Here is a 14995-nt window from a genome sequence, read left to right as displayed (position 1 = left end):
AATATTTCCTTTATTTCATGATCATTTATGGTAAAACTACTTTTATGTGAAAAACGTAAATTACAAATAGTGCTTTAAAAATCACTTTATCGTTTAAAATAGAGAAAAATGACTAAATGGTCGTAATGATTACATTTTTTCTTTTCTGGCATAATTTCCCTTAGTTCAGTTTTTATACTTTAACGCTTCCTTCGGCACACTTTCTTGTGTTCAGCTTGCCAATGCTGTTGCTGGCATGTTGGCGAGCAGTATGCAGTATTCCAACAGCAGTGATAAATTGCATCCTGCTCGCAATTGTAACACTGAAAAGAAAACTTTGTTAAAACACTCATGAAGACAAATAATAAATTCGATTTTATAGGCCATTGCTAAATAAATCGAGTCTCACATTGTTTCTGTATGTTGACGTGTTCTACACGTAATTAGTAGTTGCATTCCAGTATAGATCTAAATCGTCTTTAATTAAAATATACCAACGAAAGAAGTAAAAGAAAATTTTAGTGAAATCCAGTTCTAATAATGTAAAAAAGACCAAATTATAAGTATTAATAAATACATACATTTTTTTTACTAATGATTCTATAGATTTAATTTTTTTGTGTCCCTACGCAGAATTTGAAATTATATGTTACCCATAAAAATTAGTCATGAAGTTTTTCAGAAAAAAAAATGAATATTAAATTTCTTTCTACAACTGATTGCACTTATTAGTTACAACAACGGCATTTTAAAGCATGAATGGGTCTCGCCTAACTTTACTGATAGCCCCATCCCTTTAAAATATATATATTCCTTGTACTGAAAATAAATGAAATAAAACTACTTACCCACTGCTTCTTCTTCGTTTGTGAAATTTCCTGATTATGAGCTTCAAAAATTTTCTTCAAATAGTCGTCATGATCGTTATTTATTCTGTCGATTTCTGCTTGCATACTGTCAAGAGCTACTTTGATGAGTTGCTTTTTATCCTTGCACTTTTCTAATTTTTGTTTGGTCTGTGAAAAAAAAAGCTAAAGTAGCGATAAAATGACAACGTATAGCGTTAAAAATTCATTCTACTTACTCTTTCTACCGCTTCGCTGTATTGTCTGTCTAACTGCTGCATGATACCATCACCGACTTCTTTAACACCGTCTTCGGAAAGTTTGATATGTTCTGTCGAGCTACTTACTTCGCCATATCTAAAATAATTTCCAATTTCCTTATATATGCTTTTAATACAATTGATGTTAACGTAGAAAACGAAGAAATGTTTATTAAATTACGGTAAAAGCAAAACTGAAATAAAACTAAAACAAGCAATTTGAAAATTCACATACTTAAGAATACAATTTTTTATTCATAGATTTATCATACTTTTATTATGATGTTGTTTTTGTATTCTTCACAAAATAAACATGAAAATAGAATTTTTTAAATCACCCTGGGCTAAACTGGTCATCATCCTTGAAGGATACATCTTCGTCTCCGTCTGATGTTAAGTTAATAACATCACTGGTAGAGCGTTTGGCTGTTTTTATTGGTAGGTTTCTTATTACAGGAGGACCAGAAACTAGTACCTTTTTCTTCACAGCTTTCACTGAACCTATGTGGTAAAAAAATGCTAATACAATCGTATGCTTTTTTGTATTTAAGAGGAGCATATATATATTTAGATTTAATTCTAGTTGATTTGTGCTTGCCTTTGCTTAAGAATGAAACACTTTTATTTTTAAATACAAAAATTGCTTAGGCTTTATAAGCAGAAAGTGGATAGGTAAATACGAATAAAACATCTCCCTCGCTAATAGAACTGGGGAAGTAACAAATGTATAGAAGATTTACAGGAATTGCACACAAATAAAGGAGAAACATCGATTTTTAGAGCCAAGTGATATTTAGAGTCTAGTTTCTATACAGTGACCTGCACACCAAGCTTCCATTATACGATGTCCACACCACCAAGTCTACTTTAATAGCCTAATCCACAAATTATGTTAAATAAATAATTTTATAATAATACCTGTTGATGGACTACGAGAAAGTTTCCTTTTAGCTATCCGTTTGGCAAAACTATTTTCAAAATCGTCACACATTTCGTCGAACGTGAAAACATCATCTTCAGACGGAGACATGCTTTCCACTTTCTTAGACATTTGCGATCTCGGCCTAGGAACGTGTAGTGGCACCTTTTTCTCTTTCGGTCTTCGTTCAGTCTTAATTTTTTGATTTAACAGATTCACTTCGCTAGGATTTTCGATCAACCTCTGATGAAACATTAGTTCATCCATAGCTCTATTAAATGCAGCATTCTTCTTTATCTGAAATTTAAAAATTCATGCAAATAAATTTGTTGTTGATTTGATTTATAATAAACACGTAGTGAAGATGTATTTATTATAGTATAAATGTAATTATCTATAGGTCGTCTTTCAATTAGTTATCGTTATGTGTGACCTTTTTTGCCAAACTGCTGTATAAATTTAACTATTCTTTCATTAGTCTTTTATTTAGTGTCTTTGCATTGTCTTTTATTAATTCGTAAAAAGTATCTAAAATTAAACTCTAAATTAATAGGATAGTTTTATTCCACATAATATGACACAGTGAACACAAAATAATAATCTATGATAATTCGTAAATATAGAATTGCAAATAGGATTTGCTAAAAAAAGAACAGTCAAATTATTCAAATAAAAAGAATTTTTTTTACTTCGATCAAATAATAAAATTATTTGGTCAATGGCTACTTAAAGAATTGAAAATGTGTTCGTTTTTTGTCTACCTAAATTACAAGAAATATTTCCTTTATTTCATGATCATTTATGGTAAAACTACTTTTATGTGAAAAACGTAAATTACAAATAGTGCTTTAAAAATCACTTTATCGTTTAAAATAGAGAAAAATGACTAAATGGTCGTAATGATTACATTTTTTCTTTTCTGGCATAATTTCCCTTAGTTCAGTTTTTATACTTTAACGCTTCCTTCGGCACACTTTCTTGTGTTCAGCTTGCCAATGCTGTTGCTGGCATGTTGGCGAGCAGTATGCAGTATTCCAACAGCAGTGATAAATTGCATCCTGCTCGCAATTGTAACACTGAAAAGAAAACTTTGTTAAAACACTCATGAAGACAAATAATAAATTCGATTTTATAGGCCATTGCTAAATAAATCGAGTCTCACATTGTTTCTGTATGTTGACGTGTTCTACACGTAATTAGTAGTTGCATTCCAGTATAGATCTAAATCGTCTTTAATTAAAATATACCAACGAAAGAAGTAAAAGAAAATTTTAGTGAAATCCAGTTCTAATAATGTAAAAAAGACCAAATTATAAGTATTAATAAATACATACATTTTTTTTACTAATGATTCTATAGATTTAATTTTTTTGTGTCCCTACGCAGAATTTGAAATTATATGTTACCCATAAAAATTAGTCATGAAGTTTTTCAGAAAAAAAAATGAATATTAAATTTCTTTCTACAACTGATTGCACTTATTAGTTACAACAACGGCATTTTAAAGCATGAATGGGTCTCGCCTAACTTTACTGATAGCCCCATCCCTTTAAAATATATATATTCCTTGTACTGAAAATAAATGAAATAAAACTACTTACCCACTGCTTCTTCTTCGTTTGTGAAATTTCCTGATTATGAGCTTCAAAAATTTTCTTCAAATAGTCGTCATGATCGTTATTTATTCTGTCGATTTCNTCAAACTTCATTAATTAATTTATAACTTGTCAAATACACTAACATTAGATAAAATACTGTGTGTTAATTCCCAATATGTTGCATTAAAAAATAATTAATAGGTAATTCGGTAATTTTAGTGTCATTTAAACAAACTTTTAACAATTACCATAAACCAGCACCATATGGACTAACGCCACTGACTTTCTGCATAAGCAGGTGAATGTGAACTGGATGTTGAAAGTTATCCAGCACACTAGTACTGACTAGTACAACACTGCTATTACTATACAAACAAGTCACATACCACTGAAATCTATTTAATTACCGATCGTAACAGCTCCGCCACTAGAACGTCTACACTGTTAATCGCAATAAGTAAATTTAGATAAGGGCGTTTGTGAAAAACAAAAAAAACACGAAAACTAATAACAAGAATAATGACAATTTACAGGAATAAAGTTTCTGAGAAAAAAAATTAAAAAAATTATAAAGGATACGGTCCTTGCGGATAACGCGTCTGTGGTTGGGAAACAACGCCAGACGTCTGCTTCTGATTCCCGCTCATGTCAGCCCTGGGGCACGTAGACCCTTACAGAAGCTGCAGAGGACTCACTATTAAATTCCACATAAGTTCAGAATGTTTCTGATAGGACACTTTCGTTGAAATACTTCATGTCTCGTGTGAGTATTCACTTATTCAAACGTCTTTTTAACAGAGATGATTACGGATTTTGGAATTCTTAACACTACAATACCACTTGAACTTACTTAAGGTTAAGGTATATTTCAAGATGGCGGATATTTAATTCAGAAACATGTTTTTGAAGGAGTCCACAAGTCCCCCGTGGGGAATAAACTATGTAAATACGCGCACTTTTGTTTTCAGATTGTTTCAATATCAAAAATATTAAACGTCACTGTCTTTAACAGAACTTAAATTTATTAGTTTAATAGAGAGTAACACGCGACTTCCACGTTTTTTACTTTAGAGCATCTAGTGACAGTTTTATTTACTAAAAACCTGTCAAAATTTTGGAAGTAAATACGTACTTTTAGAACAAACATTCTTAAATTCTTTTTTCTTTTCATTTCTGTCATATCCATAAAATATAGAGTGAAATGTGATGATTAGTAAAATATTAACGTATCTAGTTACACGTTGTATTCTAAAGTCTTAGCATAACATTATTTAACCTAAGCCAAAATGACTTCCTTCGGAAAACAAGAAACTGAAAAACTTAAACAAAATTTAAGTAATCAGCTAGACAGATTAGTGGAACAATTGGCAGATTTAGATAAATGCCGGTAAAAAGACATTTGATAGAGTAATAATAGTAATTTTGTCTCAATAGAATTTAGTTGATAAATTTATTTAATTCCTTTTCCATTATTCCTTTTAGAGATGATTTAGAACCAGAAGAATATAATGAAACTAAGGAAGAAACTCTTGAACAATTGAGAGAATTGAACGACAGTTTAAAAAAACTTGTTAATGGAGATATATCTTTAATTAGTGAATTGGGAGCTATTCAATTGGTAAAAGCATTTGAGTATTAAATATATTAATTTGAATATTAAATACTATGTTGTTTAAAAATAAACTTACATTTCATAGGCCACACAGGCTGCTATCTCTCAAGCATTTCATACTCCAGAAGTTATAAAACTTTTTGGAAAAAAAGAACCTCAGTTATTAAAACAAAGATTATCAATTATTGAACATGATTTTAAACTGAATAAGCTAAGCATTGATGGATTTGAAAGACAAAAGGTAATTAGAATGCTTTTTTGTCTCTGTGAGTGTGTTTCAATTTTTTCTTTTTTCACTAGGGTGGTAACCATTTCTTTGTGTTATCTCTTTCCCACCTCTTCAGTGATAAATAGCATAGTACACATTGTATACAGCTTATTTTGTTTTCAGGCTGAAATCCTAATTGCATTGAGACAGCTAGGAGAACAGTTGTCTTCTGCAGACTTGCAATTTTTAGAAAAACATAACATCTCAAATACATTTAAAAACGTTGAATTGGAAAGAATAGAAATGGAAGATGATGTGAGTAATTGTTCATTAATTATTAAAAAAAAATGATGAAGAATTATTAACTAAAACAGGAATTACATCAAAAAGAGACTTTAAATTCGCTATTTTTTTATTTCTATACTTTTTGATATGGGCTGTTATAGCTTGCACCCCACAACACCTATTTTTAACTAAACGTCCCTTAAATCCCTAGGTAGGCATAGCTGCACTAATTGATCCATCACTCGCAAACCATCCAACATCTCAAATTCACATTTAATTTAATAAAAAAAGTTATTGCATTTGCTTTTACAATTAGTATTAAGTTTTATTTTTTACATACCAACCATGTTGGTTTACAGCATCTTCATGTAAACTTGGGGTTAACAAACCTGTAAAATCCTCCATTCATCCCTATAGTAAGAAATAGAACAATTCACACAAAATAATTGAAAATGTAATACACACATTACCTTAGAAAACCACCTATAATGGTGCAGAAGAATAAACAAGTAAAATCGCAACTGCAATAACGCATTTTCTTATGTCTTCCTCAATCCAGTCAATTTAATGGACATTTGAACGAATAGAAAACAGGTCTATGCCAAACTGCTGTATAAATTTAACTATTCTTTCATTAGTCTTTTATTTAGTGTCTTTGCATTGTCTTTTATTAATTCGTAAAAAGTATCTAAAATTAAACTCTAAATTAATAGGATAGTTTTATTCCACATAATATGACACAGTGAACACAAAATAATAATCTATGATAATTCGTAAATATAGAATTGCAAATAGGATTTGCTAAAAAAAGAACAGTCAAATTATTCAAATAAAAAGAATTTTTTTTACTTCGATCAAATAATAAAATTATTTGGTCAATGGCTACTTAAAGAATTGAAAATGTGTTCGTTTTTTGTCTACCTAAATTACAAGAAATATTTCCTTTATTTCATGATCATTTATGGTAAAACTACTTTTATGTGAAAAACGTAAATTACAAATAGTGCTTTAAAAATCACTTTATCGTTTAAAATAGAGAAAAATGACTAAATGGTCGTAATGATTACATTTTTTCTTTTCTGGCATAATTTCCCTTAGTTCAGTTTTTATACTTTAACGCTTCCTTCGGCACACTTTCTTGTGTTCAGCTTGCCAATGCTGTTGCTGGCATGTTGGCGAGCAGTATGCAGTATTCCAACAGCAGTGATAAATTGCATCCTGCTCGCAATTGTAACACTGAAAAGAAAACTTTGTTAAAACACTCATGAAGACAAATAATAAATTCGATTTTATAGGCCATTGCTAAATAAATCGAGTCTCACATTGTTTCTGTATGTTGACGTGTTCTACACGTAATTAGTAGTTGCATTCCAGTATAGATCTAAATCGTCTTTAATTAAAATATACCAACGAAAGAAGTAAAAGAAAATTTTAGTGAAATCCAGTTCTAATAATGTAAAAAAGACCAAATTATAAGTATTAATAAATACATACATTTTTTTTACTAATGATTCTATAGATTTAATTTTTTTGTGTCCCTACGCAGAATTTGAAATTATATGTTACCCATAAAAATTAGTCATGAAGTTTTTCAGAAAAAAAAATGAATATTAAATTTCTTTCTACAACTGATTGCACTTATTAGTTACAACAACGGCATTTTAAAGCATGAATGGGTCTCGCCTAACTTTACTGATAGCCCCATCCCTTTAAAATATATATATTCCTTGTACTGAAAATAAATGAAATAAAACTACTTACCCACTGCTTCTTCTTCGTTTGTGAAATTTCCTGATTATGAGCTTCAAAAATTTTCTTCAAATAGTCGTCATGATCGTTATTTATTCTGTCGATTTCTGCTTGCATACTGTCAAGAGCTACTTTGATGAGTTGCTTTTTATCCTTGCACTTTTCTAATTTTTGTTTGGTCTGTGAAAAAAAAAGCTAAAGTAGCGATAAAATGACAACGTATAGCGTTAAAAATTCATTCTACTTACTCTTTCTACCGCTTCGCTGTATTGTCTGTCTAACTGCTGCATGATACCATCACCGACTTCTTTAACACCGTCTTCGGAAAGTTTGATATGTTCTGTCGAGCTACTTACTTCGCCATATCTAAAATAATTTCCAATTTCCTTATATATGCTTTTAATACAATTGATGTTAACGTAGAAAACGAAGAAATGTTTATTAAATTACGGTAAAAGCAAAACTGAAATAAAACTAAAACAAGCAATTTGAAAATTCACATACTTAAGAATACAATTTTTTATTCATAGATTTATCATACTTTTATTATGATGTTGTTTTTGTATTCTTCACAAAATAAACATGAAAATAGAATTTTTTAAATCACCCTGGGCTAAACTGGTCATCATCCTTGAAGGATACATCTTCGTCTCCGTCTGATGTTAAGTTAATAACATCACTGGTAGAGCGTTTGGCTGTTTTTATTGGTAGGTTTCTTATTACAGGAGGACCAGAAACTAGTACCTTTTTCTTCACAGCTTTCACTGAACCTATGTGGTAAAAAAATGCTAATACAATCGTATGCTTTTTTGTATTTAAGAGGAGCATATATATATTTAGATTTAATTCTAGTTGATTTGTGCTTGCCTTTGCTTAAGAATGAAACACTTTTATTTTTAAATACAAAAATTGCTTAGGCTTTATAAGCAGAAAGTGGATAGGTAAATACGAATAAAACATCTCCCTCGCTAATAGAACTGGGGAAGTAACAAATGTATAGAAGATTTACAGGAATTGCACACAAATAAAGGAGAAACATCGATTTTTAGAGCCAAGTGATATTTAGAGTCTAGTTTCTATACAGTGACCTGCACACCAAGCTTCCATTATACGATGTCCACACCACCAAGTCTACTTTAATAGCCTAATCCACAAATTATGTTAAATAAATAATTTTATAATAATACCTGTTGATGGACTACGAGAAAGTTTCCTTTTAGCTATCCGTTTGGCAAAACTATTTTCAAAATCGTCACACATTTCGTCGAACGTGAAAACATCATCTTCAGACGGAGACATGCTTTCCACTTTCTTAGACATTTGCGATCTCGGCCTAGGAACGTGTAGTGGCACCTTTTTCTCTTTCGGTCTTCGTTCAGTCTTAATTTTTTGATTTAACAGATTCACTTCGCTAGGATTTTCGATCAACCTCTGATGAAACATTAGTTCATCCATAGCTCTATTAAATGCAGCATTCTTCTTTATCTGAAATTTAAAAATTCATGCAAATAAATTTGTTGTTGATTTGATTTATAATAAACACGTAGTGAAGATGTATTTATTATAGTATAAATGTAATTATCTATAGGTCGTCTTTCAATTAGTTATCGTTATGTGTGACCTTTTTTGTACCATTCAAAATTAAACTAACAGTCTTTTTCGACTTACAAGTAATATAATACAAAATGCACAGTTTTTAATTTTGTTCAGACCCCCTTGCCTTAATTTTAACTGTAATTCATTTTTTATGTGCAACATCGTACTGTTTGGTATGTACGCATGAAAGACTCGTAGTAATATTATGAATGCGGCGAAAACGCATAAGCGGAACTTGAGAAGGTGGTCATGCAGCTTACGTTGTGAAATTATTTTGCTCATTAATGAATCTAGATGTTACACATTATTAGCGACTACTGTAACACTCTCTGTTAATCTATGTATTAATACGACTAAAACAGCAAATTACATTTTTACAAATTCGATTAATTCAAACAAAGTACTTCTTCCTTTTTTTTTTGTACATTATTAGGTTACGTTAATTAATTACCTGAAGATTTTTCATGGGTGTTGAGATCGGTTTAATGAAAACCCTTTGTAACAAAGCTCGTTCATGATTTCCTCCAAAGAAACGGACGTCATATTTGCCATTTGCCTCTTTGATTACCTATAAAACAAAAGTATTTACAAAAAACATAAAAATGATTATTTACTCGATAATTAGGAGTCATTTTGAAACAATTAACATTCCCATTTTGTTTTTTACATCTAAGCAAGGTAAAAAATTCACTTACTTTTGCAGGCCAATAAGGATATCCTTTCTGCTTAGCCCAAACTAGTTTGTGCGGTACTCGGCAAGGTAATGAAAACCATTTACTATTGCCCTTTTCGTTACTGTGTCGGTAGCAGTCGACACAATTTCGTAATTCCGACAGGTCGTAATTACAGTCCTCGTACATAAGTTCAGCAGCGCCATATTCTTGCGATTCAACTGAAACAAACAACTGTCGGATTAAATAGAAAAAAAGCAGTATTGTTCCACATTAAAATTAATTTTCATTTATATCAATATATTTCAAATTGCTTAACATAGAATTAGCATGTTTTCGCTTTAACTTACTTCCGTGAAAAATTGCCACATTATGTTGAACAGTTACAACATCAGCCATAAATTCGCACACCCTGCTATAACTTTCAGATTCCAATTTTTCTTCTATTGTGGACATGTCTATATTTTCATAAAATAATCGTGACACCCTCCATTTGACCTCCTCTTCTGTTAACCAATTAGGTTTTTCATTCGGAGCCATTTTATCTGTCAAACAGGCTGGAATCTAATGGAAGAAAATAAATGATACTAAAATTTAAATCTGATAATATGCACTGTGCAACTATAACTTGATATAAAAATAATTTCAAGATAAATTTTAATGTATTTTTGAGTCTTACCCAGGATCTGATTCTTTTGAGTACAAACATCAACAGATAATTGAGTTCTTTCTTTTCTAAGGATACATCTTCTTGAGAATCAAATAAATTACAAATTCTGCATAGGCTTTCATCATAACCATTTTTCCCTTTTGAATCGGTTCCATTTGTGTTTTCTACATTATCACTTGTAACTCCAGTCTCATTTTTATTTTCAATACTTTCTACAACTTCTACAGGAGATGAATCTTTCTTTTTGTCCTTGTCCTCTATTGCACTGTCTACTAAATTTTCCATGTTTTCTAAAGTATCGTCTTCCATTTTATCGAAAGATTCGAAAATTCCAACCAAACTACAAGCGCTATCGGTATTCTTCTCGTTATCTTGTATATTTTCTTTATCCGGCATTTTGTTTGTTTCTTCGACAAAATCGTTCAAGCTTACGTCTGATATGACGCTGGAAGTGGAGCTATTAAGCGAACTTAGTCGATTTTCCAGAGTCGCTTTTATATTGTAATTGTTGCACGTTTTCGAAATATTCTGAAAATCATTAAATTTTTTCTTGGAAACGGTAGTGCATTCCGAATGGAAAACTCGGTGGCATCGTCCACAAGGAGTGACATCTCCCGCTAAGTGACATTCAATACAGTACCAGTCCTTATCGTCGCAACGTGACTACAAACATACATAAATTAATATTTATACCGAATAAAAATGTGATAAAAATAATATAAAGCTACTTTTTCAAAATCTTCAAGAGGAATTTTATATACTTCTACAGGAACTCCGATTTTCGAGCCTTTGGTACCTAACTTATGTAGTGATCTAAAAAAATAAAAGAACAGTCCATTCTGTTCCACTTAAGATTCTTTAACTCAATAAAATGTACTTTTCTTACATGAGAAGTCCATCTTGAAGGCATTGCTTAATGTGCAGTTCTGCTTGATTTACAGTACAATTTTCTACTTTTTGTAAATATTTTACCATTACAGATAAATTACTCGTCAAATGGGACGAATTTGCAAACCTAACGGCATCCCATGCATGTTGAACGCAAATGGGATCAGCTGCTCTTCTAACAGGCATTTTTTAAAAGTATATTTAATTGCAACTAAAAAAACCTAGAAAAAGTAAATAATTATTAAACATTACGCATCATTATATTTAAGTTGAAACAAAAAAAAAACAATAATATATGAATGCAGAACATTAATTTCCAAAAAAGGAACAATTTTTTAAAAAATGTGGGTTACAAAAAAAGTATAAATTTATTTAATTGTAACTATAGTCTTAGTTATAGGTCAACAACCTTTTAATATATAACGATAACTTTATCCTACCCTTATGCATTTTCACAGTTATTGATAAGCTACAATACAAACAGAAAATAAGTTCAAACTTTTTGTATGAAATCTTTTAACTACCACTCTTAGTGGCGTTAAACAGTGCAACAACTTTTAATTAGAATATAATTAACTTTTTAAGTTCAAGGTGTTTTTGTTTAAACAAAATGTTTGAATCATTTTATGTAACTGGAGTTATATTAATTACAGTTGGACTGCTAACACAATTTTATTTGCTTGTGCGATTAAAAGTAGACAGAAAATATCTATTTTTTTCAATGTCTCACACACTAGCTACAACTGTTATTGGATCAGTTTACATTTATGCAAGCACAGTAATGGGTAAAGTAAATACTCCGGTTTTGTTAGAAAACTTAAACCATGCACTTCACATTAATATAACACCTTTGCCATTTTTTGAAGTTATTGCAGAAAACAATTTTTACAATTTCACCAGTGAGCAGTATACAAATGAAGACATAATTGAAAATATTACTCCAAACTATATAAATATTATAAGTTCGATTTTCCAAAAAAATCAAACTGAAAACAAAATCTCAACACTTGGAAAGAAAATAAAAGAAGATACAGAAAATAACTTGTATTCTGATAACAATTATAATTTATTGAGTGAAATGCTGAATTTAAATAAGTCTACTAAAATAGAATATTTTGATATACCACTTTTTTGGAGGAATTCAAAAGAATTCATAAGAACAGATTCCATCAATGAAAACGAATCAACTTTTACTGAATGCTCTTTTGAAGATTTGTTTTATCCACATGTAATAGTGATACTTTCTTTTGCAAACAGTGTATTTGGAATCGTTTCTGCAAAGTACGAGCATAAATTATGTTCAAATAAAAGTATTTCAAAAAAAGACATAAAACAGAATAAAGTAAAAGTGACTACACAATGTGATCCAAAAGATAATAATTCAACAGAAAATGTTAATTCTGTCTCAATAGAATGTGATTCAGATGAAACAACACCTAAAAAGATTGAAAATAATTTCCTTTCAGAGGAAAAGAGAAATGATTCTTTAACAGAAAATTTTCTGGCTCCAAAATTTAAACGAAATAATAGTACAACTAATGAATCATTACAAACGGAAATTTCTAGACAACCAGAACAAATTAACGAAAAATATATCAACAGCCAAGGAAAACAGCTAGTCCCAATTTTTCTCAAAAGGAATGATTTTTTAGTAGCAATTGGTATTTTTGGTTTGAGCTGGATTGTACCTATTTTGTTAATTATTGTATTCTATAATTTTGTAATGACCCCGCACATAGGAAATTACTCGAATTCTACTTCCAATGAAAACACAAGTGTTAACAACACTTCTTTACCATACCAACAGTTAGAAAAATTCACTGAAGTAAATGATATTTTGAAGTCTATTTATGATATTGTGCTAGAAGTAAAAAATCTTTCTGATGCACATATAGAATTTCCAAAAGCAGAACAAGATAACAAAAACCTTCTGAATAACTATGTATGTGATATGAATGACATAAAATTAAAAATATTCACACTGATAACAAGTATGCCTCTCTACTTTGCTGTTATCATACAAGGATATCAAAGTTTCACTAAAAACAAGAAAATCAGTAAAATTTTACTACTTTGTTTTATCTTATCGTGGTTTCCTTACATGACTGATGTGCTTATTAAAATGTTTATCAAACAGCATAATCACAAACAAATGTCAGAACTTTTTATAAGCACAGGAAATTTCAACCAAATTATAAAATCCATACTGTATATTTTACAAGCACAAAAAGTACTTTAAATAAAAATGTAATATCACATCGTACATATTTTTAAGTTACTTTTTCGCAGAAACTGAATCTTATAGTAAAATATAAGAAATATTGAAGTGAAATATGCATATGTATGAAAATTATAAATTTTTTAATGCGTTCGTTATCATAAATAAATGTACTCACTTTTATATTACTTCTCGAAGAATGAGAAACCAATTTTTTCCATTCGCATTGTAGTAAACAAATAATTATTAATAAATGCATTTAAAATCAATGCAAACGCCATTTGCAACATTTTATGTTAGTTTCGCAGTTGTATGAAATTCGTTTCAAAAATATGTAACATATATTACTTAAATTTTTATAACACCTTTGTAATATAATTATAAATTTTTGCAAACATATGTTATATTTTTCACTTTTTTAACAGATTTTTTAGTTGGTTTAAAATACCATCAACAATTATTTCGTGTTTCTCTGACAGTAATAAATGTTCAATGTTGTCAAGTGTAAAATGCGGAATAAAGTATATGCACGATGTATAGTAAAATCACATTTGTACAATTAATAATTGTCGAGTAATTAGGCTGAAATATATTATATGATATTACAATTAATTTTAAGGTATACCAAAGTCACTTAACGACAATTTATAATATGATAATTTATTTGTGCTTGGCAATACTGTAATTTGTGACAACAGCTTTTGACATAAAAACAATTTTTTTGTAAGAAATTTTTGACATTTATCACTTATTTTAGGTTATTCATTATTTGATTTGATTATTTAATTGCTATTTAATTAATTGTAGTAATAATATTACAATAATGTAGATTCATTAAGACAAGAGAATTATTTTAATACATTCTAAACAATAAAGATTCAAATTTCAATCGGTATTCAAATTGATTCATACTTTGCATTTTATTGTGAACGTTTTTTCTTTAGAATATCTACCTAATAAAATAAATGGCCAATAACGATATAGATATGAATAATTTACGAATTGCAATTATATGTTCAAGTAATATGAATCGCAGCATGGAAGCTCACGCTTTCCTTGCAAAAAAAGGTTTCTATGTTAAGTCTTATGGAACAGGTGATAAAGTGAAATTGCCAGGATCAGCTGCTGATAAACCAAATATATATGATTTTGGTGTTTCATATGATGAAATATACAACGATTTAATCAGCAAAGACAAAACTTTGTATCCTCTTCAAATCAATTTATATATGTTGTATACAGTGTACTATTTTTTCCTTAATGTTTAAAAGATATACTCAAAATGGTTTGCTACATACATTAGATAGAAATAGAAGAATTAAAACAAAACCAGAAAAATTTCAAGAATGCACAGAAAAATTCGATATTTTAATAACATGTGAGGAACGTGTTTATGATCAAGTATTAGAATATATGGAAAATAAAACACCATCAGATAATTCAATAGTTCATGTGATAAATATTGATATACAGGATAATTTAGAAGAAGCAACAATA

At 29.6% G+C, this 14995-nt stretch overlaps 2 protein-coding genes across 2 annotated transcripts; one reads left to right on the top strand and one right to left on the bottom strand.

Moving 5' to 3' along the window:
- Positions 1 to 83: 83 nt before the first annotated feature.
- On the bottom strand, positions 84 to 13977 carry LOC108732517 (zinc finger MYND domain-containing protein 11). The gene is made up of 18 exons (XM_025974345.1): positions 13677 to 13977; positions 11279 to 11501; positions 11121 to 11205; positions 10402 to 11055; positions 10073 to 10286; positions 9747 to 9943; positions 9503 to 9619; positions 8643 to 8940; positions 8063 to 8225; positions 7704 to 7821; positions 7561 to 7650; positions 3605 to 3697; positions 2962 to 3079; positions 2003 to 2314; positions 1423 to 1585; positions 1064 to 1181; positions 828 to 995; positions 84 to 302 (listed from the first exon to the last, which is right to left on the bottom strand). The coding sequence occupies exons 2-18, from the start codon at positions 11464 to 11466 to the stop codon at positions 180 to 182; spliced, it is 3219 nt and encodes a 1072-aa protein (XP_025830130.1). The 5' UTR covers positions 11467 to 11501; positions 13677 to 13977; the 3' UTR covers positions 84 to 179.
- Positions 3708 to 6418, top strand: LOC112904406 (protein LZIC-like). Its single transcript, XM_025974335.1, has 5 exons — positions 3708 to 4988; positions 5084 to 5219; positions 5299 to 5454; positions 5605 to 5736; positions 5918 to 6418. Exons 1-5 carry the CDS (start codon positions 4888 to 4890, stop codon positions 5981 to 5983), a joined length of 591 nt encoding a protein of 196 aa, XP_025830120.1. The 5' UTR covers positions 3708 to 4887; the 3' UTR covers positions 5984 to 6418.
- Positions 13978 to 14995: the final 1018 nt, after the last annotated feature.

The sequence above is a fragment of the Agrilus planipennis genome, unplaced genomic scaffold, assembly GCF_000699045.2.
Source record: "Agrilus planipennis isolate EAB-ADULT unplaced genomic scaffold, Apla_2.0 scaffold48, whole genome shotgun sequence".
NCBI classification, from domain to species: Eukaryota; Metazoa; Arthropoda; class Insecta; order Coleoptera; family Buprestidae; genus Agrilus; species Agrilus planipennis.
This window is presented reverse-complemented; position numbering and strand designations above follow the sequence as displayed.

Excerpts from the sequence above, each read along its gene's own strand:
- LOC112904406 (XM_025974335.1), top strand. The coding sequence starts at position 4,888 with ATGACTTCCTTCGGAAAACAAGAAACTGAAAAACTTAAACAAAATTTA. Across the intron at positions 5,220-5,298 it reads AATTGGGAGCTATTCAATTG|GCCACACAGGCTGCTATCTC; the intron begins GTAAAAGCATTT and ends TACATTTCATAG. Across the intron at positions 5,455-5,604 it reads ATGGATTTGAAAGACAAAAG|GCTGAAATCCTAATTGCATT; the intron begins GTAATTAGAATG and ends TTTTGTTTTCAG.
- LOC108732517 (XM_025974345.1), bottom strand. The coding sequence starts at position 11,466 with ATGCCTGTTAGAAGAGCAGCTGATCCCATTTGCGTTCAACATGCATGG. Across the intron at positions 11,056-11,120 it reads CTCTTGAAGATTTTGAAAAA|TCACGTTGCGACGATAAGGA; the intron begins GTAGCTTTATAT and ends GTATGTTTGTAG. Across the intron at positions 3,080-3,604 it reads AAACGAAGAAGAAGCAGTGG|TGTTACAATTGCGAGCAGGA; the intron begins GTAAGTAGTTTT and ends TTTTCTTTTCAG.